At 38.6% G+C, this 20,158-nt stretch overlaps 4 protein-coding genes across 7 annotated transcripts; 1 reads left to right on the top strand and 3 right to left on the bottom strand.

Annotated features, from left to right (window-relative positions):
• Positions 1–1,981: 1,981 nt before the first annotated feature.
• On the bottom strand, positions 1,982–6,131 carry LOC103927621 (cytochrome P450 716B1-like). Its single transcript, XM_009336561.2, has 4 exons — positions 3,659–6,131; positions 3,085–3,526; positions 2,691–2,878; positions 1,982–2,568 (listed from the first exon to the last, which is right to left on the bottom strand). The coding sequence occupies exons 1-4, from the start codon at positions 4,151–4,153 to the stop codon at positions 2,263–2,265; spliced, it is 1,431 nt and encodes a 476-aa protein (XP_009334836.2). The 5' UTR covers positions 4,154–6,131; the 3' UTR covers positions 1,982–2,262.
• A 135-nt stretch (positions 6,132–6,266) lies between these two features.
• On the bottom strand, positions 6,267–8,834 carry LOC103943811 (protein FATTY ACID EXPORT 5). The gene is made up of 3 exons (XM_009354173.3): positions 8,426–8,834; positions 7,460–7,547; positions 6,267–6,505 (listed from the first exon to the last, which is right to left on the bottom strand). Exons 1-3 carry the CDS (start codon positions 8,622–8,624, stop codon positions 6,433–6,435), a joined length of 360 nt encoding a protein of 119 aa, XP_009352448.2. The 5' UTR covers positions 8,625–8,834; the 3' UTR covers positions 6,267–6,432.
• Positions 8,835–12,579: 3,745 nt separating this feature from the next.
• On the top strand, positions 12,580–16,134 carry LOC103927615 (CRS2-associated factor 2, mitochondrial-like). 4 transcript variants are annotated; one of them, XR_007259613.1, is made up of 7 exons: positions 12,581–13,146; positions 13,297–13,424; positions 13,519–13,744; positions 13,902–14,029; positions 14,126–14,258; positions 15,481–15,589; positions 15,788–16,134. XR_007259613.1 is itself a non-coding variant. In XM_048587431.1 (6 exons), the coding sequence occupies exons 1-5, from the start codon at positions 12,645–12,647 to the stop codon at positions 14,246–14,248; spliced, it is 1,107 nt and encodes a 368-aa protein (XP_048443388.1). In that variant the 5' UTR covers positions 12,580–12,644; the 3' UTR covers positions 14,249–14,258; positions 15,788–16,134. The 4 variants fall into 4 exon arrangements, 3 of the variants coding, with proteins under 3 accessions (XP_048443388.1, XP_009334832.2, XP_009334831.2); XM_048587431.1 differs by lacking the exon at positions 15,481–15,589 and having other exon boundaries at positions 12,580–13,146; XM_009336557.3 differs by lacking the exons at positions 15,481–15,589; positions 15,788–16,134 and adding an exon at positions 14,851–15,474 and having other exon boundaries at positions 12,580–13,146.
• A 353-nt stretch (positions 16,135–16,487) lies between these two features.
• LOC103927614 (purple acid phosphatase 18-like) lies at positions 16,488–20,158 on the bottom strand. Its single transcript, XM_009336553.3, has 5 exons — positions 19,991–20,158; positions 18,120–18,788; positions 17,285–17,473; positions 17,115–17,203; positions 16,488–16,890 (listed from the first exon to the last, which is right to left on the bottom strand). Exons 1-5 carry the CDS (start codon positions 20,126–20,128, stop codon positions 16,671–16,673), a joined length of 1,305 nt encoding a protein of 434 aa, XP_009334828.2. The 5' UTR covers positions 20,129–20,158; the 3' UTR covers positions 16,488–16,670.

Below are 20,158 nucleotides of genomic sequence, written 5' to 3'. Positions count from 1 at the left end.
ATCAAACAACTCCAAAAATTCCCAAATTTTATAGGAATGAAGATATCAATGAGAGGAACAACTTTCATACTTGGGCAGAAGTCCAATTCGGCTGGGAAATACCCCAAATCATCCTTGAACATCTGGAAACCCTTGAATTGTGTGTTCTTGATTTGTCGAATCCCAAGCTTTGCCGCTTCCAAACTTGTTTGGGGTTTGTTCCTAGGTTCAAGGGAAGGCTAATGGTGGTGGTGGTCAAAGGAATCGCCTTCAGAAATGGAGGATTGCTGCTGTGCACCCATTAACACCAACGAGTTCCGTTCTTAGTGAAACTATGACCACACTTCTTCAAATTTGGGTCGAAATGGAAGATGGGAAGTCGCTGAATAGGTTGCAGGTGATGGCGACGATCAATTCGCCGAGAAAACTCCGGAATCGGCATCAGGGTGTGTAGAAATCGAGTCAGGTCGACAGGGATGAACCGGGTTAAGGGTGATCCGGTGCTCATCCACTATATTCTTTCCCCTCCTTTCTCTCCTCTCTAGTTGGTCACTCTCTCTTTCTCTTCTTTCTAATTGGGCATCCACCATCATTTCTCTCTTTTCTCCTTTCTCTCCTCTGCCCATCTCTCTCATTTCTATTCTTTCTTTTCCATAACAGCCACAAACGTGGCACAGACTGATGCTCCAACAAAATCCGGAGCCTTCCAGATTTATGGTCAATTGATCATTTTGCCTTCGACTTTGTTCGTTAATAACTCATTCGCTATAACTCCAAATTATGTTTTGTTTGTGCCCACGCGTTCGTAGTGACGAGTATTATGAGTATACGCCAAGAAAATAGATCTTATGTGACACGACAAGGTGGTCAACAAAAGTCAACACCTTTGCCTCGAAGGGCATTTTCATAATTTCACATTTTAAAATTATAAAAGCTGTAATTTTTTGGGACGAGTCGTTACAATATTGACCATTCCAGAGTGATGGACAAAGAATTATTCAAAGTTTGTGGCTGACATAATCAATTTTTTTTTTGTTTTTTTAAGTTTTGTCTTTATTTTAATGAAATGGTTCACTCTTGACACGAAATTTAACATATTTTCTGGTTTTGTTCTTTTAATCTATTGGGTCTAAAGATAAATGTAAACATATTGAACTAGGCTTGTGAGGGTGGTTTAGGTAATAAATTTGGGTTTAAAGAGATATTGATAGTTTCTTTAAAAATAACATGGATATGAAAAGTCAGTTGGGTGTGAAAATAGGTTATATGGGTTCAAATAAAATTATTCATTATTTATTAGTTATTTTTTCAGTTTCAGGGAGTCACACGAGAACTTATTTCAGATTGTTCAATCTTTTAATTTAGTTAGACACTAACTACAATCTTAAGCCTAACCAATTTTACTTGCATGGCCAACCCAAATATGATTAAATAACCTACAAGTCATATCCCTTCTCCATTGCTACTGACTTCTTTCACCTCTTATCACCTCCAAAATATCTTCAATAGATATGCCTTGTGAGCAAGGTTGAGTATTGGATGCTAGCATTTAGTCGTGGTTTGTTTGGAGCAATTCATGTATAGAGTTTGATATGTCAACCCTACATTGCATGGAGCTGTAAACTTTAGCAGGACATACATTGTTGCTTTATGTTGGACCAACCAAATTACATAGTCTACAAGTTAAGCAGCAGCTACGAACTTGTTTGGAAGTGTTTTGAAAATCGTTGAAATATTTTTGGTGAAAATGTTTTTTGAACCAATTCTTAGTAAAAATGCAAGTAAATCCTAAAAACACACTTAAAGTACTTTTGAAATCTAAAAATATTTTTCTAAAGTATTTTTAGTCATTTTAAAAGCACTTTCAAACAAGCTCTACATCTCCACCAATTAATCTTATCCACTCAAACTAGCCGACTTATCTAGTATTGCCGCCATCATTTCCCTATGAGTAGTTCCTACTGTTACCAAGTAAGAGTGAACCAGTATGCAATACATGAAATGTAAGAGTGCTTACGCAGAGAGTGAGGGGAGGGAAAAGAAGGAACAGAAAGTAATTGGTTGTCTTGGTGGGATTCGGCAGAAAGCTTGTCTTGCTGAGGTTTCAGCTACCGATCGAGGCGAGTGGTTTATGTACTTGTTACAAATTTTTTTTATTTTATATTTTAATAAATGAAAATCATGAATTATTGTGGGTTTCTTTATTTATTTAACAAACTGCGAGCTCTTACTACAGTGCACATTTGTCTCAAATCGCAATCATAATATCAAATCGACCTCTACTTAATTCATTGGTTTCCGTGGCATGATTTCAATAGGCAGTCCTTGTGTAGGTACCGGCATGGGAACCCTGCTGAATTTGTTGTCTGCGCATAGCTTCCACGTGAACTGAGTTACCATATAATGGATTGAAACAAGGATTTCAATCCTGGCAAACTCGTATCCTGGACATATTCGAGATCCTCCTCCAAATGCAACGAAGCTGTAAGGCGGAACTGATGCTTGGTTCTCGAACCTACTCGGATCAAAATTTGATGGCTCCGGGAATATACTACCGTCATTGTGTGTCATAGGAATAGCCCAGAATACCTAACAATATCGGATAAATAGTTAAAATTTCATCACTAGTTCTGTAATTTAAAAAAAAAAGAAATGGGGAATGTGAAATCTGTAGATGTGTATACTGCATGATATATTAAATCTTAACTTACTTGCCACCCTTTCGGGATGAGGAATCCTCCATACTCGGTATCTTTGATAGCTGTCCTCATGCCGCCAAAGACGGGCGGAGTTGTCCTCAGAATTTCCATTGTCACTCTCCATGTGTACTTCATCTTGGAAAGGTCTTCCCATGTTAGAAATTCTCCTGAGGACTTGCTCCTAGCTATTTCTTCTTGTTCTGCAAAAGCACAAATTAAAACATTGCATCAGTCTTTTTGTTGTTTTTGGATATTGTTGACAATTCTATTAATATGCCCTATCACGAACATGCCAACTTGTTAGTGATCAGACCGAATAAGGTAAATTGAACACTTCAATTTCCATGCTAGATTTGCGTTAAATGGTTGTGTGTGAGGTTGTTGGCACGGGATGCGTTATGCTTACCTTGAAGAACGGCTGCATGGATAGCAGGTTCATTCGCTAGAAGCCGCAAAAGAAAAGTAATCACAACAGATGAAGTGTCATATCCTGCGACCATAACTACCATGATATTGTGCAGGATCTCATTTTCCGTTAATTCTTCTTCGTTGTTAATGTTTCGAATGTTAAGCAAACAAGTTACAAGATCTTGGAGTGGAGAAGTAGTTTTTTGCTCAAGTTGTACCCTCTTTTCACATACGAGTTCCTTGAGCATTTTTTGAACCTTCTTGCTCGCCTTGAGGCTTTGGTTGTAACGCGTGAAGGGCAAATTAACAGGGACTGACCAGAGTCCTTCTATCATTTGTCGGAAACACTCAATGAGTTCGTCTCTGCGAGGTCCTCGTTCGACCCCAAAAAGTAGAGAGCATATTATGTTGAATGTGAGGTTCTTCATCAGTGGCAAAACCTATCAAAAATTTAAAAACCTAGTAAATTTGAGACCGCATGACAGAAATCTGCAAAAAACACGAACAACACACAACAGAAATCTGCAAAAACATGACCTGTTTCCCAAAAGTTGCTGAGGACGCTAACTTACTGTTATTTTTTGCTTGCCATGCCAGTGCATCTCAAGATGGTTCCTGATTTCTTCATCCATTTTTCCGACATATCGCTTCAGTGACTCGGGCTTCAAGAAAAACATAAGAGCACTTCTGACACGCTTGTGATCCTCGCCGCTCAGTTCCAGTATATTCCGGTCGCCCAAAATCATACGTGTAGACTCAGGTTGTTGACTGGTAAATGATGTGCCATCACTGTTGAATACAAACTTGTTGGCAGCCTGTCCATGAATGAAGACTGTTGGCTTGCCAAAGAGACTCATCTTTGAAACTGGACCATACCTTGTGATTCTTCGTTCAAGCCACTTTTCGGCAGTGTTGGCACGCATGGCTCTAAGCAAACCAAGGCTTTGACCTATAATGGGTAGTCCCAATGAGCCGGGAGGAAGCCGTTCTGGTGATTTTTTTCTTCTTGTAAGGAGAAAGAAGACGGGGATGAGGAAGAGGAAAACTGTGAGGAGAAGGGCATCCATGATTCGGGTGGCTTTTGTTGTGCAACAGAGAGAGACGGATCAAAGGCAATTGAATTCGATAGAAATAGGAGTCGAGTAAGGGGAGGTCTGGAGATAACAAGGCAAAAATCAAGATGGTAGGTTTGGCTTGAAAGATAAGTTTTAGCTGTTCGTAGTGCAGTGATATATAAAAGCATAATGCTTTGTTGTTTTGCATCTGTTGGTACACATTTGATTAGTAAGCACTGGTGTCTAGTGTTCAATTGGGATCTTTAGCCGCCCTTGGTTTTTGGAGTCTTTGCGGCAAACAGTGGCGGATTTAGATTTTGATCTCGAGGGTCCTATAATGTAAAAGGTTCTAAAAAAAATATTGGATAAAACAACATTGAGAAATTAAAAAATAACTCTTCATTCATAAATTATGGTAACAATAGCATTATAAATTACAAAGTCTACCTAAACGTCATTTTTAGCTAGGTCATTAAATATAAAAGGTCAACTTATAGGGCTTCATCACTCTTTCAGTCTATTTGGAATGCTATCCCTAGGTGTAGGTCAGTTTCCTTGTCGAAACATTTGGAGAGTTCCTGAAAGACCTTCATAGGTATTTTTCCGGCCTCCGAAGAGTCCTAGGACCACCGTGGTCTCTCCATGGATCCACCTCTAGCCGCAGATCCATCATTTCATTCATCTGGTGTATGTCATACAATAGAGAACATTTTAATTTTCGAAGGATTTGGAGTTTTCGAACCATAAGTTTGTCTAAGTTCTCTAGACATTGATTTGATGATCTACAACAAATGCAAGACGGCAAAAACATCAGTTCATGGCAATGTCCGTTCGGCTAGTCAAGAGACTGGTTTGATGAATCATAAACCCCAAATGCATGAAGACAATCTTTGCCATCACACTAAAAGACATAGTATGAGACAAATTAAATTTTCTTGGTCATTGGATATTTGGTCACCATCACATTGATGCCCTTAATGATTTCATGTTTTATTAGGTATAAAGTCTGGAGCTGAGAAAAGAGATGGAGTACTTAGAACTAAAAGAAGACTTGGTTCAAAAACAATTGCACTTGCGTTCTATGATTCATATAACCGACTCTACTTAATGGAATAAGGCTTTATTGTTGTTGTTGACAAAGTCCGGACGTAACTGGAAGTTAGCACATGGTGGCAAAGGCTACGTCCGATGAAACTTTGGAGATTCCAACTATTAATGCTACAGAACAATCTACATCGGACGGTAACTGAAAAAGTCAATTGGCAAGCACGAGGCGAAGGACGAGTTTAGTTTAATGTAAAATTATAGTTTTTAGAATATAGGATTAACCGAGATGGTTGATTCCCTAGAGAGTATGGCCAAAAGGACTGCTTCCAATCCTACTGAGGTGGAAAAGAAGTTTCCTTCGCGGCTAATCCATACACTGCATACGGTGAATTATACACTCCAATTCAATCCTGGCCACCAAACGAGTTTCCCACAGAAATAAAACCTCACATGCATCTATATACTCCTGTTTTCAAACAAGCAGAGTGCAGAATTCATGAGAATCTGCTTAAGAGAGCATATATCACATCTGCTAATCTTTGACGGAGCCAGTTTCTACGTTTAAATGTATGAGATAATGAAGCTGGTATCCCTAAACCACTGACCACATCAACACAAGTTCCGCATGCCTCCGGTGTACAAACTTACTCACACCAGTAAGTATAAAGGTTACACAGAGTTTTGCAGAGAGTTAGAGAGTTTTCGATGCAGTTCAGATTTGTCTCAGGTTCGAAGTGAAGAGGTTTTCTCTCTGGTGTGTTTAGAAGGGTAACTGTTTCCTACGACTCACCGATTCAAATCGGAGTAAAAACTGGCTACAGTTGGTGCACGCATGAGGATGGTTTATAAGTTTTCATTTGAATCCCCCATTTTAATAGAACTTTTCCAGTCCATCCCACTAGTTCCTGCTTCCAAAACAAGCAATTATACTTCATGGATGAGAAAGTTGGGTTATTTCTCATCCTCTGAAGGCATTCCCCTCGCCTGCAGTAACATGAGTTTAACTAAGCAAAGAAAATAATACAAAAAAATGCCAGTCTATCTCATTGATTTGATTAAAAGTACGAGGAATGCAAGGTATGAAACAAGATTTTGTATAGATTAACGTAGTATCTTGTGACAGCATAGTATAGTATCTCATGATATTATATCCATTAACGATTTAGTGAAATGAAATATGGGCATCTGGATGAGTGTAAGTTAGAGTCAGCTTATACGTTGTGGAAAGAAGTCCTCAAATACCATCACTTGGTTTTGGCCGGAATATGGTTTCCACCAGTTGCAATTTTGTACAAATAAAATCCGGTCATGACAGCGCTGCAACAAAATGAAGAGGTTTTAGCTTTAGAAACTTCAAATATAAGTCATATAACTGTTAGGAGCTCCAATCGAAAGGTTTTAATCATACGTAAATTGTGGTCTTCAGTTTGGATTCATGACAATGACAGAAAGGCTACGCGGTTACTACAATACGATAACCAAAGATGACTTTATAAGTTTATAATCTGATAAAGACACATCGCCTTCCCTTCGTTATGCACAACCAAACAAGAAATAGAAGGCCCCTTTCCCATACTGTTTAACCTATAACAGGAGCAGGAATTAGATGACATTCCAACTCTCTGTTGGCACTGATCGTGCTGCAACATATACGGGATCTGGAACTCTCTTGAACTAAATTTCTTACAAAGGTTTCAACGGAGCAGATCAACCTTGTTCTGACAATTCGATATCCAAATGTGTATTCGGATGAACAATCAATAGAGCCAAGTTTTAACTAGAATTATAAAATTTGAAGGGCTGTAAACAGGCTGTTCTCGAGACAAAAATTATGACATCTGCCAATCATGGACAGAACTACTTTATACTTTTACATGTCTCTGGGAACAAGAACCTACGATCCCCAAACCACTAACTGCAAGGAAACATGTTCCGCATACCTCAGGTACTCAAACCTACTCAGACCAACGAGTAATAGTTAAATTTTTCTTTCAAATTAATTATTTAACAATGCCAGCTAGGAAGGGGAAGGAAGATATTCTAAACAACCAAATCGAAGGTAGTTAACTGGAAATAAAATACAGGGGCAGCAATGTACGAAACAAGTCATATGCAGCAATAAAATTCAAATCACATGCATAAGGTACTGACCGTACATCTCATGTTTAACAATCAACAGACTGATGGCACACCAAATTTTAGATTAGCAAATATATATCCAACGAATTGGAGAGCAAGAACACATAAAACAGCGGATTAATCTGAACTCACCTGATACCTGCAACAACACCAGCTGGCATGATCTTAGAAGTTTGCATATAGCGCTGTCCCATGACCCATGTAAGGAGAGCAGCACAAACTGTTAAATGCACACCAATCAATTCCAAAACAACGTTTCAAGTGAGTGAGCATCAAGGTAACAGGAGCAGAACATGAAAATAGAAAAAAATACAAGGAAAACCAAAGAATGTGACCTTATAAAAATATAATCTTTCTCAATCTCTTCAATTCTTACAATTCTTAAAATTTGATAGGCAATGCTGAACACATAACACCTAAATGCACTTCTTTCAAATCGCCCTACCAAATCGAAACTTACTGCATTGACTAATGCATAACTCTTTAGTTCTGTGACATAAATAAACCTTAGAACGAGCTGAGACATAAACAAATAAAGTAAGCGGAGAACCATAACTATGGGATTTACTTTGGTGCGTCTAGCATTACTCTACACAAAAAGTGCCTCTCTCTTAACATACAACGGGGATGCTAAGGTGGCGATATCCAAGCCTATACGCACTGCCGTGTTTTTAACTTACTCACATGGCCTTCCGTGATTAATTTGGGATATCCCCACCTTCGCCCGAGTTACATGTAAGTTTTTCTCCATAACGACATACAAAAAACAGAGATTAAACGACAAACCTAAAAACAGTTTTAACAAGTAAAGTCTTCCACTTTTGCAGAAGCACAAGGCTTCCGGATCATTAGAGGAAACAAAATAACAGCCTCAACAAAACAAAACAAAAGTCAAATTTCCAACATAACTATCAGCAAAGTTGATGCTACCAAGTACATCAAACAACGAAAGTTACCTAATATGTGATCCAGATTATGTTTGGTTTGTTTGTTTTTATTTATTTCCCCTTTTAACGTCTTATGATCTTACTAAAGTATCGTTACAAATCTGGGATCCAGACCCACCAAAATTCCAAAATCCAAATAAATAAATCGTACCCGTTTCAAGAATGAAAGCAGGATACGAGTTCTTCTTCCCCTCGAAGGATTTGAGACTGATATATCCAGCAAGAGTAAGGAGCAATCCGATACCTGCTCCTCCAGCCAAAGAAGCCGTGCTCCCCTTCCTGAAATACCCAAAAACTCCTCCGCCGATCAGCACCAGGCCGTAGGGGATCGTCAAGCAGAAATCGTGCATTTTCTCCAACTGGGTTTCCGGGAAAACTCTCAGATTCTTGGGAAAATTACACTAGTTTATCTTATCCCTCACAAATCAAAGAAACAAAAATTTTAAAGGCAAAGACTTTCGTGTTCGATTGGCGCGTGGAATCAGTCGGTCCAAAAACTCATCTAGCCAATCATTACCAACTCCTGTGTTTTGATTTTTATTTTTCAACCACTGAGCTTGATTTGATTGTTTCAAGATTAGCTGTTATGATATCATAGGAGATAGATTCTCTACCCTCCTATTTTCGGTGTCTTTCGTGTTCTTCTATTTTATATGGTCACGGTTAAGTCACGTAAATATTTTATATTACTATTTATTTTTGTCTTATTATCTCTATAAAAAAAAATAATATAAAATGTTAACGTGGTTTAACCTTGACTACACAAAACAGGAGGACATGGGAGGGCAGAGAATCTACCTCTGATATTATAATGAGGATCCATTTCAACAAATCCACCAATTCGAATCTTTGAAATTTGATTGAATGGCTAAATTTATTATAATTTTTAAAGGCAATCCCTGTTTTTAGCCTTTCGATCAAATTTCAAGAACTGGATTGGTGGATTTGGTGGAAATGATAAGGAGATGATCTCTTTCCTTATTATGGGAATATTAATGAAACACTCTTGATATTATTCACTTTTAATGAAAATGACATTTTAACCTTGAAAAGTCACTCTGGGTAATATTCACTTAAACATTTATTTTATCCTTTGATTAAAACTATAGTGTTTTAGGACATTTCATTAGTTTTCCTTATTGTAAAAAGGAAATTATGTTACACCTAAAATTAATTGATAAAATGGACTACCTCTTCATATACTACAAAGAGAGTTGCTCGAGCCATGACATTTCACATTTTTAGGAGTCGAGAAGACTTACAGAGATATTTTAACCTCATTTTAATCATTATTGTGTGATTCATCAGCGTGAAGAATCGAATTCAGAACATGTTGTATGGTATACGAGTTAGAAATTCGTTACCTAGCACAACCATCCTTTGATGGTTGTGGACTATTTTTTCAAAATTGCTTAACTTGTGGCTACTCTTTGGTGAGCTAGCTTACTATAAAAGTATAATATTTATTTAGTCATTATAATTAAATTGAAATGAATAATTCACTATATTCATGATATATTAAAGTATGATATTTGTTCGACAACATGAAGGATACTTATTTGTTATTAAAAAGGAAATTTATGTTACACCCAAATTAATTTATAAAATGAGGAGAGTGATTTACCTCATTATGAATTTTTATAAGATTTATGTACATATCACGCATGGCAGCCAAACTTTTTTGGGTTAAAAAGACTCATCGAAGCATTTTGGCTTCTTTGTAGTCATCATCGTGTGATTCACAAGCATGAGAAATCAAACTTATGACGTGTCATGTGAAATATAATCAGAAATTCGTCCCCAACCATTGAGGCACTCCATAATGGTTGTAGCTCAACTATTTTTTTTCAAAATTGCTTAACTTGTTGCGGCTACTCTTGGAAGAACTAACTTATTATGAAAATATGATATTTATTCGGTATATGATTGAATTGGATTGAATAATTCATCATATTCAAAATATATTAAATGCTGAAAGGAATGATTTTTCATATCGAAAAAAAACTTAAACCATTCTTATAATTCCATTTTGGAAAAGTTCATAAATTTCTTTAGTGAGTAAAACATGGCTATTTGTAATTATCCAATCTAATTCTACATATTCATTAATGACTTTATATACTCTTTTATAAAACGACACGTCATCTTGTAAAACGTTAAGCCACCCGTCTTCTTATGACTGACTGACTCAACTTTTTCATTTTCTATCATGGCCACTCGAACCAATTGATGCTTGTTCGGTTCTCGGACCCGAAAGAACAATTTCTGCTCACTTCTCCAAAACCCTTCCTTTCTCCCTCAAATCCTAAAAATGGTGACTACTCAGCCCGCTTCCAAACGACCCATATGCCCATTGTGCTCCAAACCGGTCCGGGTCTGCCTCTGCACTCGGATTCAGAACCCGGGGCTCCATAACTCTGTAAGCGTCACCATTCTTCAACACAGCCTAGAGAAGAACCACCCACTTAATTCCACTAGGATTGCTAGATTAGGACTCAAAAATATCAGTGTAGTGAAGAATTCACTGATGGCAGGAACGTAGATGGGCAATGCAATGTCGATGAGGGTTCACCTACTACCGCGTTGCCTGCAGTATCAAGGGTTTTTGATGTAGTTCATGGCTCGGGTGAAAGTGTCGAAATGGATAATGGTGCACCTGTTATAGGCTATAGCTGCTACCATTGGCAAGCATGGTGTCATTAGCTCTCTATCCCACATTTGGTTGCCTCGACCGTGTGAGGATAAAAAGTTTGATACGATTTTAGACATCGCAGAAGCGCGTAATGCTCTGGCAAAGGGGTTCGCTGCACAGTCAGTGCGGACAACCCTGAGGCGATGAATGTTAAGGTGAACAATCTGATAGTGCGGGACGGAACATGGGCAAAGGCAAAGAGAATGCATGGGGAAAACCTCTGGTTGAAACTCTTGCCGCACTTCAAGTTGAATTTGGACAAGATGAGCTTGCACAGTGAAGTGAGGCTGCAGTCGAAGCCGGGATTTCTGTCCACCATTGAGAGCATTGTTTATGCCCTGAAGGCAGTAGAGGACAGCCCTGAGGGGCTGGACAACCTCTTGGATGTTTTCGACTCAATGGTCGAGGACCAAATTCAATGTAAAGAAGAGAGATTAAGCAATGTCTCGCCGGGGCGGGACTGAGTTTTGTCACCGATTCTGCTTTTGCACAGTTTTGCATCATCCCGAAACCCAGTGATGATGAAAGCGATATTGAGATGTGTATTTTTCTTTTTTGTGCTAGAGATAAAAGTGAAAGTATAAGGGAAAAATGAAGGACAAGGAAGGGAGTGGAGGAAGAAAAGTACTTCTTTTTTTTTTTTTTTTTTTTTTCCCCCTAACTAAAAGTACTTTTAAAATATTTGTTAAATGATAATTTTTATAAAAGAAAAAAAAAACTAATGAAAATGGTTTGAAAACTTTGAGTTTAATGATAAGGACAAAATAAAGAGTAAAGTGAATAGTACTAGAATTGACTTTTTAATGTAAAAATGTGATTTTTTTTGTTAAAGTGAACAGTACCATGAGTTTTTCGTTAAAACTCTATTTTTATAAACTAAAGCGCTTTTATTACAATTACTAATTATATGCCCTAATTTAAATTAAAATACAAATTTAATTGGGAAGTGTTATTGGCATTCCAAAAATCTCATTCTATACTCTTCACAAGTGTATTTTTCTTTCCAAATATAGAAAGTTTGGATATAGAATGAGATTTTTGGAGTGCCAATAACAATTCTCATTTAATTAGCGACACATTATTTGAGCAAATAAATTGGTGCACAACTTTAATTTGTCTAACATTATTTTCTCCTTAATCATAGTAAATGGTTCAGTGATAAGGGCATGAAGTGCGACTCCTTAATAAACAAAAAAGTGTGGTAGGTTTTGGGTTCTATGCTTCAAACTGATGAGTCTATTTGACTATAATCACAAACAGAGTAAAATTTTAGATAGCCTCTCTTAGCCTAAAAGAAATAAATAAATATAATTTACCACCAGTTATTATTATTATTTTTTGTGTCCCACATACTTTTTCTTTATCTATGGTACAAGAATAATAATTAAAATAAAATACGCATCAAACGAACCTTCAAATTTACGGTCCATTATATGAAAACACATCAAATTATCTCTATCTTGTCAAAAGTTTATCAACAACATATGTTACGTTTTGTTTTGGGACTAATTTTCATTGCACGAGGAAATATAGACGACATGCGTATTGTACTGTGGCAACGAAATTACGATATTATTCCTTAATTTGCAACGCTAAATGACAATTCTGCCCATTTCTTCAACACTCTCAATGCCGAGTATCTGTTTAGCAACCAAACCAAACTCCACTCTCTGCTGCAATGCTGAAGCTACTTTCATGGCGTCCCTCACCTCACAAAACCCTAACCCTAGACCTGACCAAACCATTCCTCTCCCTCTCCCGCCTTCTCAGTCAATCCCTATCCGAGGACCCATATGAATACGACCCTCCGTTCTCTCCGGTTTCCAAAACCCCAAAGCCCAAGAAAACCAAAACCCAGGATAAAGCTCCAGACCCGAAGAACGACCCGAACCGTCCTCTCAAATCGGACCTGCCCTTCGACTTCAGCTACTCGTATTCGGAGACCAATCCGGCGGTCGAACCTATTGCGTTCCGGGAGTCGCCCAAGTTCTCTCCTTTCGGACCTGGTCGGCTTGATCGGAAATGGACCGGGACTGTTGCCGCGGTACAACAAGAAGTGGACTTGGACCGGGTTGCGGAGGAGAGAAAACGGGTTATCGGAGACCCGCTAGCGGAGGAGGAAGTGGCGGAGCTGGTGGAACGGTACCGTCATAGTGATTGCGCCCGGCAAATTAATATGGGTAAGGGATTTGGGGTTTAGGGTTTAGCATTCGGAAATTGATCAGGCATTGCATTGTATATGTGTAACTGTTTATATATGCTCAATGCTGGTTTGATGTTGTAATTGAATTAGATGAGAGGGGACTGAAGGATTAAATTGTTTGTATCAGGAAAGGGAGGAGTTACACATAACATGTTGGATGATATCCACAACCACTGGAAGCGAGCGGAAGCGGTGAGGATCAAGTGTTTGGGAGTGCCAACTCTTGATATGGACAATGTTTGCTTCCACCTTGAGGTTTGAACGTAACTCAGGCTCTTCATATATCCGTAATAGGTTGAATTTCGGTGTTAGGAGATATTAGCTGATGGGGATAGTAGTGTATGTGCAGGACAAGTCTGGTGGGAAGATTGTTTACCGGCATATTAATGTCCTCATTTTATACCGGGGTCGAAACTATGATCCGAAGAATCGACCGGTAATACCTGTAATGCTCTGGAAGCCGTATCCTCCGATATATCCAAAGCTTGTGAAGAATGTTGCTGACGGCTTGACATTTGAAGGAACGAAGGAGTTAAGAAACATAGGACTAAACTCTTTACCTCTGATGAAACTTAGTAAGTGTCGCATTTTAAAATAAGTGAACTTAGTAAGTGAAATTAAGTTTTGGATGTTTCAGATGATGCTCTGCTTTCCTTTGTTGTTTATAACGGTAAATGTGATATGGCCGAATTCCATGGTTCTTTTCTCTTATCCTGATTTTTTTGTCCGCAGCGAGAAATGGTGTGTATGTGAATGTTGTGGATAGAGTTAGGGAGGCCTTCAATACTGAAGAGGTAGTGAGACTAGACTGCACCCATGTTGGTACTAGCGATTGCAAAAGGATAGGTGTAAAATTAAGGGTATGGTTTGTTTGGTTAAGTTAGATTGTTTAGTGGTAGTTGTGGGCTTCTAATTCATCCCTAAATTTATCTTTTTTCTGTGCTTTATATGTTCAGGATCTAGTACCTTGCATCCCCCTTTTGTTCAAGGACGAGCAGATTATCCTCTGGAGGGGGAAGAGGGATCAAAAGCAAGACCCCGAGTGCACGGATAGAAGTAAAATGTCCGCAGATGCTTAAGTGCTGCCAGGTTTGGTACTCAATTCTTGAAAAAAACCTCCAATGCAAATTGCAATGCTCTATTCAGCAAGTTATAATCTCAGAACTTTTACACATTGTGCTTGAATATTGCATGCCAAAGACGAAAAATTAAATGACATCTGACTACCATTCCCTTGTCAACCTTTATTCTTCCAGCATTTAGTTACCAGTCTTCCCGTACTAGTTATCCTTTTGTGTTTTGGCCCTTTTGGGGCCTTCAAAGCTTGTTATAGCTTTGGGGTGCGCAGGTTTGGAACTCTGTACTGGGGTGGGGCCTAGTGCGCGGTGGGTTTTCAACCCAACTAATCGAGTTGTATAGAAATTTCTAACAGTTTAGTTTAGCATCATCCAAGATCCAACGGTCATTTACTGAAATTTGGTATACAAGAATCGCATAACCAGTGAAGGGATCAAGAGTTTATTATTCATCGTCATAGGGTATAATTATGACTTGCAAGGCCTGGAATAATAGGCAACAATGCGAAACAACTGAATTAGAAGATCTAACTTTCTGGTTTATTCGTAAGTTCCTTTTTGTTTTAATATCTAAACTTTAGTTCATCTCCAACCTCTTCAAACAGTAGAGTAACAAAGCCCGAAAAGGAGTGATCTGCGGATTATGGTTGGTTGGATAATAGAGGAACAAAGTAGTTCGGAGGAGAATGGTGTTGAAAGCAGTAGTAGTAGTCAAACCTCAAATAATTTCTACTGTAATCACTTTCCTTTTTGAGCCTACAGCTGCATATGTATACGATACAATTTATTTTTTTGGGTTCATTTATAAGATATAAGTTTACCAATAAAGGAATTGTGCTAATTTGGCTATACGCTATGAACTAGAACCTTGTTCCACTTTCGCTTCTAGATCTTTATATTATAAGATCAAATGTTTAACTTTATGAGGCAACAACCACTTAGTACTACTAATATTCTTCTTTGTAAGTGAGAAGTCTTAGGTTCGACTCTCGTAGTTGTAGATAATAGGGCTGTCAAAACTAGTTATTATGACTAGGTCTTTAGTGCAATTCCCTCATCCTTTAATATAAATGTCATTGTTTTCAAAATAACTTATTAAACAGACACATTCGTTACAAAACTAGGCGCTCACATAGAGGCAGTCTCTCTCTTCCTAAGTAGACTTAAAAATCTCCTTCTCTAACTCATATTCCTTTTTCGATGGATCATGTTGTGTTACTTGGGTTGTCCTGCAGGGGCTGGCAATGATGTCTGTGATGAAAGGGTTGCTCCGTTCCAGAGCAACTTGAATGCTCTTGCCAAGGAATGGGACCCTATCACGAACATGGCACCTGAAGAAGACAGGTGCTATTTTCTAAGCATTTTCCAACTGATACCTTCTCTGGGAGGGTCGGATTATAGGCATTTTGAAATCTTCCCATGCTAATACTCTTAATAGAGATAATCTCTGCTTGAGTCTGTGTGGGCATACGGATGACGTGGTCCTCTGGATGGACATAAAAGTTTCTCCTCTTAGAGTAGTTATAAACACATGCTCTGCAGGATACAAGTGTCTGCTCCTCCTTGCACTTCTGAGGGATATCTTCCGCACCGCCCCCATCTCAGGGCTCCGCTCTCTTCACCTCTCCACCAGCGTTGTCATCACCATATTAACACTAGTTTCCTTGATCTCCACCTCCGGTTCCTGTGGTTGAAGAAACTTAAAAGAATGAAAAGAAAATCTAGTAAGGGTCTCAATGCTCTGCCATTTTGGATTACTCATTGCTATGAACTCAATTTCATTTGTAATGGTTTCACCACTTAGAGTATCCAAGTTCATTTATAGTGAAATGTGACGGGTTTTTCGGTGAAATGATGGAAGTTACATAATCGTATCTACCGTTGAGATATAGTTCACCTTATTTCATATATCGTATCCACCATTAAAAGAGATCCTTATCTTTTAATTGAGTTGCCTAGTAACTATCCTACTATTAAATATTTACCCTACAAATGCGTCATAATCTTCCTATTTAAAGGGCTCCAAATGTAATCAAGTGGGAAATTTGATCGTTTCGAGTGAATCCACGATTAGCAATGTGAGTGATTCTGTTGACCCTAGTTGAGTGATTCCTGAGTTCTATCCCTCGTTCAGAATGTCTAAGGAAACAACTTGGAAACGCCCATTTAACCTGAGTTTTGTATAACCGAAGCCTCGGTTTTAATGTATAACCAGAAATACATAATATATGCTACCAAGAACAACATAAAGGGAGAATCTTACTGTATATATGTTACATTTTACAAAACTAAAAGGAAAGTTCTACCATATATGTGGTATAAAGTTTGACACCTACACAGAAGTGCGTGCACATTCAAACTGCAGAAAGCCAATTTTACGAACACGCCAACCAGAAGAGAGACAAACTTCATGTGATTACAAGCTCTACGGTTCCGTAAGTATTGTCCTTAGTTCATGTGTCTTCTCTGCAACACATCCTGAACTAACCAACGAGGTTATCCAGACCTGATCGGACCTAATAGGCTCGTCGTCATCATTCCTATGCCAGGTCCAAAAAGCATGGGTTGAATTCACTATATTCAGCTCACCATGACCAAAACTTGCTTCCCGGAAAACTGACCACTCGGGTGGTGGGTTTTTATACCTGCCAATTTGTGAGGGATTGGAACAAGCAGTTAGTAACCAATGCCAATGAGATTCGTATTTGCTGAATATTAGCTACATAGGGACAATATAAAATTCAAATGTCCAGAACTCATCCCATGCAAACCGATCAGATGATTGTTTTTTCCAAGCACATGAGAGTTGAACAAACATTCTATTTTCCTAAATTGCAAATTTGAATATCTTTTGAGCACAGAGACATACTTGCGAGCCAAGCCTTCTTTGTTTCCGCCATCACCAATGGTTATGTGGACAGCACCGCATCTATCTGATTTTCCATTGTTCACGCGTTTCTGTCAAACAAGACATCATGGATTAAAATTGAGTGACCTATATTTACAACAGAAATACGTGCCAATTTAGTATAGCTTTACCGTTCGTTCATAAGCATGAACATGACCAGCAAATACTATATCCGCACTGGCAGCATAAAGCAATGGCTCCATTGCTGCCATCATGCTGTCCCCTTCACCTTGATGAGCCTTGTTACTATTGTACCAGGGAACATGAAAGAGCACGAGCAGCCAAGGTGTCTTCTGTCGGTCAACCTTTGCAAGATCAGCCTGTTTCAGAAGAATGACATCAAATTATTCAAATATGGACCCCTCATTGTTCAAGGCCTGCTTTAAGATTGAGGTGCCACAGGCTACACTGGGAACAACACCCCAACGAGATTTATGTTAATGAATTTCCTTTTTATATGATTCTAATTCCTCAGATGAGGCTCCAAAGATTTTCTGACCCTCCCTAACTTGTGCACCAACTTATTTTGTGATGGATTGTTAGAATAGGTTCACTTACTTATTGTGCATATACACGTATATTACTGCTCACTAGGGACCAACACCACCAACACCACCACCACATCCGTGACACCCAATGGGTGCCCAATGCCCATCCCTTCTACCCAGGATTGAAATTTCCAAGTTTCTGACGAGGAAATACATGAAGACATATGGAAGGCATGTCATGTTCACCCATTATCTAGAAAATCAGACAAAACTCTTAGCCTCCAACAGCGTAGTAGGACATATGTGAATATGTCACATAAACTATGAACTATAACAGATGGCACATACCGTAAACGTTTACAAGATCCAAGAAGCTACTGATAAAGAGTAAGAATGAATATTACTAATATACTGTGCATTATTTAATGTAGAAGAAAAAATCTGTTCCTTCTGATAGGAGAAGAGAAATTTGACTAACCTTCAGCCACCTGTATTGATCTGAATACTCATCATTATCAGTATATGAACCGAGCATGATAGCATGGACACCTGCAACTTCGAAGGAATAGTAAAGATTTGAACTTGATCCACTTTCTTCATACGGCATTTTCCACCTGGAATTATAGGATTGAAACCCATCCTTTAAAAATGGTATATTTTCCTTTTCATGGTTCCCTTGGGTTACCATCCATGGCCTTGCACTTGCAAGTGGCTGCACCAGCTCACCAAATGTATCCCACCGAGACTGAATGTAATCAGCGTATGAAAGGTCTCCAGGAAGCAGATGCACATCATATTTGCACTGGTCAATGTGGTCTAGCGTTGACTTCGTCCATCCAGTTTGTCCAAGATCTCCAGCCACAGCAAAAGTAATTGGAAATTGAGCTGGAGGGGTCTTGAACTGAAACTCAGGAGCTTGGCCTCCGCATTGGTAGAAATAAACGGTGTCATGTTCAAGAGGCCCAATGACAGTATGGTGTATCTTTCCTGAGCTATAGAGAATATACTTATAAGAGGTGCTTTCTCCTTGAGCTACAGAACTGTATTTCCCAGATGATGTTCCATATTCAACAACGGAAGGAGCAGATTTATCATTAGTGACCCATGTCACCCGCATGTGCTTGTCTCCTGCAAAAGAGATGTGCACCTGCAATAGGCATTTTTGCAGAAAATGATATATTTAGGGTATGCTTAACGTTAATAAACCCTAAAGAACGTTATGGAATTGGGAGTCATTAAAGATAAAATATCAGACAAAGACCTAATTCATACAAATTACTTGGCCCAAATGCGAATTAGCATAGGTTATGTCACTATCAATGATAATAATGTCACCAACCAATCATAACATCCAAGAACTCCAAATTTAATATAGTGAGTATAAATTAACATGCCAATTATACTTTAGCGATAAACTGCACTTGATTTCGGTTTAGCACAGAATGCATGCATCCAATTAATTGACCAGTAATCTTTTCATATGAAGTATGTTTGTTTCTCCCATACCCAGCCATGAGGGCTCATGAATTAAGATCATAAATGGCCAGATCCTTGGTATGAAATCACGAGGCTTAATTGACTAGAGGCATTAGCAAGCGTGGCCCTAGGCAAAGGCATCGAAATTGGCTGCATATGGGGATGTAGAGGTTATATGGTGCTGGTTAAAGTAGCCATAGGAACAAAATGTGCTGTGCAGCTCAGGGCGCAACACAAAATGATTCGGTCGTAGGTTCAGTACCTAGTGTTTGAATGAAAAAGAACAGAAAAATCGAGTGGACAACGGTCAGTCGAATGACTGATCAGATGGAGATAGGTTGCTTTGGTCAGAATGAATTTGATTCTTATTGGGACTCGATTTCGCCTACGATTGAAAACGACAGTTTGGAACAAGACCTGTTAATCTTACACTACCACAAAACTCACAACAACAAACAAAAACTAGCATTACACTCAGCAAACCAACACAATGACCCCTCTCGATTTCGATAAATTTCCAACCATGCTATGTTAATCTGAGACTAACGGGCTCTACACATCGTTTAAATAGCAACAAAATTTCAGAACTTTTTCTTTTTCTGCAATTCAATCAATTAACTAAGCATAAACCAGTAATAATCAAGTTACTAAACAAACCAACAAAAATACAGTAAATAAAAAACAAAGCTTAGACAGAAAGGAAAGTATTTTCTGGCAAAACAAACAGAACCCAAGTTAAAACGGAGAAAAATTTTCTGGCTTTCGATAGAAAATCTAGTTGGGATCCAATTTTTTATCCCCAGAACTCTTGACATTCCCAGAAAGTGAAAGAGACGGAGCAGCGAGAAGATGAGAAGGTGATGATTAAGTCACCTGCTGGGGAAGAGAAGAGGGTTTTCGACTCCATGGGAAATGGAGGGCCTTGCGAGGCAGCGGTCGGACGTATTCTTGGTCGGCGATGACGGTGGCGGAGATTAAGAAAAGGACCGTGATGATCGGCTTTGGGTCCATTGATTCCTGCTTTGCCTGCAATCATTTTTT

Source organism: the organism of the source record quoted next, unplaced genomic scaffold, assembly GCF_019419815.1.
Source record: "Pyrus x bretschneideri cultivar Hongxiangsu unplaced genomic scaffold, Pyrus_bretschneideri_v1 Contig267, whole genome shotgun sequence".
Taxonomy (NCBI): Eukaryota; Viridiplantae; Streptophyta; class Magnoliopsida; order Rosales; family Rosaceae; genus Pyrus; species Pyrus x bretschneideri.
Note: the sequence above shows the minus strand (reverse complement) of the source record. Positions and strands in the feature narration are given on the sequence as shown.